Source organism: Triticum aestivum, chromosome 3B (genome assembly GCF_018294505.1).
Source record: "Triticum aestivum cultivar Chinese Spring chromosome 3B, IWGSC CS RefSeq v2.1, whole genome shotgun sequence".
NCBI classification, from domain to species: Eukaryota; Viridiplantae; Streptophyta; class Magnoliopsida; order Poales; family Poaceae; genus Triticum; species Triticum aestivum.
Genome location: NC_057801.1, coordinates 711,962,136 through 711,968,490, shown reverse-complemented (window position 1 = coordinate 711,968,490; position 6,355 = coordinate 711,962,136). Strand labels below are relative to the sequence as shown.

General features: G+C 42.9%; 1 protein-coding gene across 2 annotated transcripts; it reads left to right on the top strand.

Annotated features, from left to right (window-relative positions):
• The first annotated feature begins 1,459 nt into the window (after nt 1-1,459).
• On the top strand, nt 1,460-5,078 carry LOC123066159 (endo-1,3;1,4-beta-D-glucanase). Of its 2 annotated transcripts, none has more exons than XM_044489304.1 (7): nt 1,460-1,696; nt 1,943-1,964; nt 3,332-3,455; nt 3,683-3,773; nt 3,889-3,978; nt 4,061-4,164; nt 4,735-5,078. In XM_044489304.1, exons 1-7 carry the CDS (start codon nt 1,474-1,476, stop codon nt 4,873-4,875), a joined length of 795 nt encoding a protein of 264 aa, XP_044345239.1. In that variant the 5' UTR covers nt 1,460-1,473; the 3' UTR covers nt 4,876-5,078. The 2 variants fall into 2 exon arrangements, with proteins under 2 accessions (XP_044345239.1, XP_044345238.1); XM_044489303.1 differs by having other exon boundaries at nt 1,943-2,077; nt 3,328-3,455.
• The last annotated feature ends 1,277 nt before the right edge of the window (nt 5,079-6,355 follow it).

Genomic DNA, 6,355 nt, shown 5'->3' with positions numbered 1-6,355 from the left:
CTACGCCATGCCGCCTAGACCCACCGTCGACGATACGTTCGATGCCACACCGCTCCACCTACATGTCATATCGTGTCGACTCTAAACTACCGGCAACTCCACCACCCTGAGCAGTCCCCAGCCGACGCCTTCGGGAAGGAACACGACACCAAAGTGCCATCGTCTCCCAAACAGAGGAACAAAGGTTTTCGCCTGCGCTCATGGCAGAGGTGAGGGGTGTATGATCCACACCGAAGCCTCCAGGAAGGGAATCGGCGCCGAGGGCGTCGACTATGGTGCGGCCGCCATGCCGGCCTGGAGTTTCCCCCGGATCCATGCCCACCCGCCAGATCCGTCCAGGCAGTATTGGCGTCGACCGTAGTCGCTACTGTAGTCAGCACGAACCGGAGTATATCGAGTCGGAGATGACGCCTCCCATGGAACTCCGGTCGGCCATCGAGGAGCCGCCGTAGCACCGCCGCCTCCACGTCGCCCACTCAGCCGTGGAAGGCCCCCCATCTGCACCCAAAGGTGCCGCCCGCCAGGCAGGCCGCACCGCACGCCACCGATCGAGGCCACCGCCCCGAGATAACCACGCAGCCCGAGGCACCGGCGGTCAGATCTGAAACAGATCGACCACCGACCACCATAGGAGCGCCCCGAACACCCCCACCCCCCCACGCGACCACCAGGGGATGCAGGTCCTGCCGTCGCCCCCCGAGTCCTCGCCGGTGCGCCCCGCCGCCAACCGCCGCCGAACGCCACCCGCGCCAGGTCCGGCCGCTGCGGGGAGGAGAGATCCCGCCGCCACCGACTTTGCCTGGCGGCGGGCAGGAGAGGTGGGAGAGGGAGCCGAGGGCTTGGCGGCGCTAGGGTCCCCCCCCCCCCCCCCCCCCCCCGGTCGCTGTGCGGGGACGACCCAGGGAGAGGAGAGCTTATTTTTTGGCAGAACTATTGCCTCATCGTTAGCTCTCTTTGCTCTCTCAATATGTAAAAGCTAATTCAAATTAAAGTCACGACACGTATTATGAAACGGAGGGAATATTTTGGTTGAAGCATTATTTTGTCAATGCCGGCAGTTCTCTCGAACTGTTTGTTACTTTGTCGACCACGGTCATATCCATTTTCTTACAAAGGGACGGCACACACGTGACGTTACCCAGCATCGTATTCGTTTAGCAGCCCTGGGTCAGGTCAATTAAAGGCAAGAACAATGATGATTAAGAAAACGAACGATGGCAACCCTTGTTTATCCTCCGTAATCATTTAGCAGCCGCATGGGTTAAATAGAAGAAGATGATGTGCCTCGACAGAGAACAACACGCATCAAAAGATAAGGAAAAAAATAACAAGCAAAACGGCAAGGTGGAGGGAGCCTTTTGTCCATGCCACCTACCGCTGCAAATTAAGCAGCAAAACCCCACCCCAGTACAGTCTATATAAGCGCACGGCGAAACGCACTGAAGCAAGGAGAACAGAGCGTACCAGAGTGCCATGGCTCTGGAGTTGTTGTACACTTCCCTCATCTGCCTCGCCGCGCTCGCCGGCGGAGCCACCTCCGCTCCTCTGCACTTGCAGTGCCTGGACAACCCGCCGGACCTGACCGCCGCCGGAGCCCAGGCGGGAAAGGTCGTCGATGACCTGTCCGGCTTCAGGGCCTACGTCACCGGCCCTGTCCACTCCGACCGGGCCATCGTCCTGGCCTCCGACATCTTCGGTTAGTTGATTTGATTTGATTAAACTGTATATGGGAGATGTGCTTCGACAGTACTCCCTCTGTAAACTAATATAAGAGCGTTTAGAACACTATTTTAGTGATCTAAACACTTTTATATTAGTTTACAGAGGGAGTAGTATGTATGTATGTGGAAAACGAAACAGCTTATACCCTTCTTTGTCTGCGATGAAAACGGCATATACTTACTTGCCTATGAATATGGCTGTTGCATTTTGATTTCTTCAGGATTCGAAGCGCCATTGCTGAGGTTCGACCATCTTCTCCCGTTGCACTCGCTGTCATTTGATCTACGTATTTTTTTCTTCAAAAAACGATATATTCTTTCGGAAGAAGGTTCATCACCTTCGATCTCTACACCAGGTAAGTACAAGGTCATAAATTACTCTTGAAGTGAAAGCGACTCACTAACAACTCCAAAAAGCAGTTGCCATTTTTTTTTTCAAAAAGCAGACCCACTAACATCACGCCATGCATATTTCTCTCATTTTTAATTAATGGAAAAATAAAAAGAAACATAGCAAATTCTTGTCAAACATCTGTAGTTATCTTTAAGAGAGAGACTTTAGAACCACTACTAATTTACTCCCTCCCGCTCCATACTATAAGTGCATTTAAGAGTATATCACATATTTTCTCGTATATTGCAAGCTCCCGTTTAGACAAGCCATAGTGGAGAGTAACTTACACTAGTAACGTATACGCTACCCTAGGCTATGTTACTATCTTCATATGTGTGGTGTCATGCAAAGTTTCATTTATTAGGCTATAGACTCATATTGTCTATGGTTACATGCATCAACTGATGAAGAGGTTGGGGGTCATCCTCCTTTTCAAAAAAAAGACTCATATTGTCTTAGGTTATGTGATGTTACGGTAACTAGATAAGTTACTCAATTTACCTCTCTCTCCATATTAACTCATTGCCACATATGCAATTTTGTTGAGTTGAACCCGATGTTACTTTTGAAGTTCCCACTGTGGCCAGTCTTAAGATATTTAATCTTATATTGACCAATAGCTATAATTATAACTATTCTTGTTTCCCAGATGCATGGCGTGATGTAATGGGTGGTTTTAGTCATATGTGTTTCATCCAGCATATATGTTCTTTTGTGTTGCCTATGGGCACGTTCCTGGGAGCCGCATGCTCAAATGTGAGAAAATATGTTCTACTGTGAAATTAGTTGCACAGATTTTTTTACAAACAGTGATGAGACTAAACAACAACTTTTTCTTTCTACTCCATCTGTTTCTAAATATAAGTCCTTTTAGAGATTTCAATATAAACTACATACGTATAAAGCAAAATGAATGAATCCACACTGTAAAATTTGTTTATATACATCCGTATGTAGTCTATATTGAAATCTCTAAAAAGACATATATTTATGTATAGAGAGAGAGAGAGAGAGAGAGAGAGAGAGAGAGAGAGAGAGAGTCATAAAAAGCAAAGCAAGATAGTACCTCTGTCATTTATATACTATGTGGAAAAACAAAGTGACATAAGAAAACATTGAGTGTCATGGGTGAACATTAACTTCTTTAACCCTGTATCATCGTGTCTGAATTATAATCATGCATGGTTGTGCATAATGTTTCTACATGACAAGGAAGGCAGGCAGCCGACAAAGTTGCTGAAGCTGGATACTACGTTGTGGTGCCTGATTTCTTCAATGGGAAACCTTACACGGGTGACCCAAGTGTAAACATCACACAGTGGATAGATGATCACTCTCCGGTAATACATTTCAACAATAACTTTGCTCTGATTTTTATAGTTTTCAACTTTCCTTGATTTTTTCTCTAAAATACCTCGAAACATACTATTGTCAAAGTGGTATGGTCCAAAAGATTTTAGGTATATTTATGTTGAAGTTTCATTGTGGACTATTCAAAAAAATGATCTACTGTGTTATAGAGAATACTTCGTAAATTGATATATTATTTACTCGGTTTATCTTACAGGTAAAAGCCGCTCGAGATGCCAAACCAATTTTTGCGACCTTGAAAAAAGAGCGAAAATCTATTATTGGAGTTGGGGGATACTGTTGGGGTGGTTAGTTAAATCAGTACACATTATTGCAACAGTGGCAATACAATCAATATAAATTCTTCTGTTATACAACTATAAACATAACATGGTTATTTTTATTGTCCCAATGAGCTAATAGGAAAGTTTGCAGTGGAGATAGCAAAAATGGACGAGGTGAAGGCAATTGTCATCTCCCATCCTTCATCCATCGTTGTTGATGATATGAGAGGTGACCATTTGTTTCTACTACTATGGTGGCTGGTTTCGGTGTGAATCCCTCTTCTTATTTTAAATTTACGTGTGGAACTCAGAGGTCAAGTGCCCCATTGAGATCCTTGGAGCTCAAAATGACACAACTACACCACAGAAGTTCATATATCAGTTTTTGCATGCCCTTCGTAAAAGAAGTGATAAGGTGAGTTAGTATCAGATACGTTGACACTTGATACCGAATTCTTTTATATAGCTCTAATGGCACTGCCATTCCAAATTTTAAATGTAATTTGCTAAAGTATAATGTTTGATTTAGAACATCATAGTGAGTACAATTGGCACACATTTCACATGTTAGCATGATCGCGCAAGAAATGCAACTGCATTTATCGAATAAGAGCTCATACTTCACGACATAGTTGGAGGATAAATCTCAGTGCATGCAATTACTCACTCTATTTCCTATCATTTCACATTTTTTTATTTTTGTGAGTGCTAATGATGATACTTAATATAAACTTTAATTTACATACAGAGGTGCTAACATATACTTTTAGTAACAAAAACTGATATATAATCATTGTACAAAGTTTAACGTGGCACAAATTCTTGGACAAGTAGATGAGACAAATGTAGAACTACAAAAACGGTGTTTGACTTAACCAACTATGTACCCTTTTTACGCAAGACTCACCACAATGGTGTATTCATAGAGCTTACCGGAAGCCTTTTACCCACAAGCTAGCTAGCCTCATATGCTTGCTTATTGTAGGTACCTTACTTCGGCAAGATCTTTCCAGGAGTTGCACATGGCTTTGCTTGTGGATACAATAGCACCGACCCATTTGCAGTTAGAACAGCTGAACAAGCTCTTGCCCTAATGCTCGGCTGGTTCAAGAAATACATGGAATAAGAAATATTAATCACGAAGGTCAGGTCCAATACAATTCTGAGTCCAATATCCAAATAAAGTTCTCCAAAACCATTTTTATGTAGATGCATATGTATCCATAAAAAGGTACATGTATTGACTATGATTTGTGACTCATTTGTAACCTCCATATTGGTATGTATATTGCTTGTTTTATATCAAAAAATCTATGTGAAGTTTAACCATATGCATTTTTAAATAATTATTAAATTATATGAAATGACTATAACTTCCAGAAAACAATCCATTAATTTTAACCCTTGTGCTCGGTTTGTGTTATCGTCTACTCCTTCGGACAACAAAGTAGAGACCCCCCCCCCTCCACCCCTTACAATTTGTGCCTTCATAGAGGGCATTTGAGAACTTTCTCATCTCGATCTGACTAGCGACTTGAAACCTTGCGGGTAAACATCGATGATGTGGAGAGAGAAAGAAGTTTTTGGTTCATTCATAGCATAAACAACTATTATAAATTGGATTTATCTCCTTGTTGAAGAAGGTGACTTCCATGCAAAGGATCATTATAATATTACACTTTTGACCTCACATGGCTTTGCACACCTTCTCAATAGGAACCACGCACCATAGGGCTTTAACACCATTTCATTAGTATCCCAAACCCTAGTATGGTATTTTCAGCATATCCTCATCATCTTAGGGCCTTCTAGTTCCTTGAGAGCTCCAACTTGGGCAGATGGTGATGGTTCCTTTGACAGGCTAGCCATTCTTGCCTAACCAGTCTTGTTGATACTTGTTATATAGGGCAGGCTCGACCTCACCTACTCGATCTTGTTGATACCTATGAAAGAGGTTAGTGTGACTTTGTCTAGTAGATCTCACTGATACCCATCAAAGTGGGCGAGGTTGACCTCACCAAGTTGACCATGCGGTACCTATCAAACAATGCATGGTTGACCTTGCATAGTCGATGACATTTGTACTTGTCTTTGTTAACACTCATATTCATGATACATTCATCCATTGCTGATTAGGGTCATGCAAGTCTAGGCGCGATAGTGGGTTAATGGACATATGATCTAAGTAAATGTTAAATATGTTTATCTTGTATACTGGTTGGAAGTTATAAACGATTAACCCTAAAGGGATTTGAGAAGGGTGCAAAATTAAGGATATTTTCGTGTGATTTTTTGGTGGCCCCGAATCACACCATCGTCTATGCTCATCATCTAGTCATAATTACCGGGAGAAATTGCAGAGGTATGTGCACGGCTAAAGGCATGTTCACATAACGAGGGGTAGGGATCAATAGCAATGAATTAAAGCGCAAAAAAGAAAACTAGGCCATGTCAAAATACAGAAACACAAAAAGCTCAACATCACCAACCTACACTGGTCATATCTCAATCATCATAAGACGACCCAAAAATGGCTGGAAGATAACCAAATAAATTTGGTTAGTGACAATTGGTATTTGTGAAGAAATATACACCAACACCTTCAT

Excerpts from the sequence above, each read along its gene's own strand:
- LOC123066159 (XM_044489303.1), top strand. The coding sequence starts at position 1,474 with ATGGCTCTGGAGTTGTTGTACACTTCCCTCATCTGCCTCGCCGCGCTC. Across the intron at positions 1,697-1,942 it reads CCTGGCCTCCGACATCTTCG|GATTCGAAGCGCCATTGCTG; the intron begins GTTAGTTGATTT and ends TGATTTCTTCAG. Across the intron at positions 3,774-3,888 it reads TGGGGGATACTGTTGGGGTG|GAAAGTTTGCAGTGGAGATA; the intron begins GTTAGTTAAATC and ends ATGAGCTAATAG.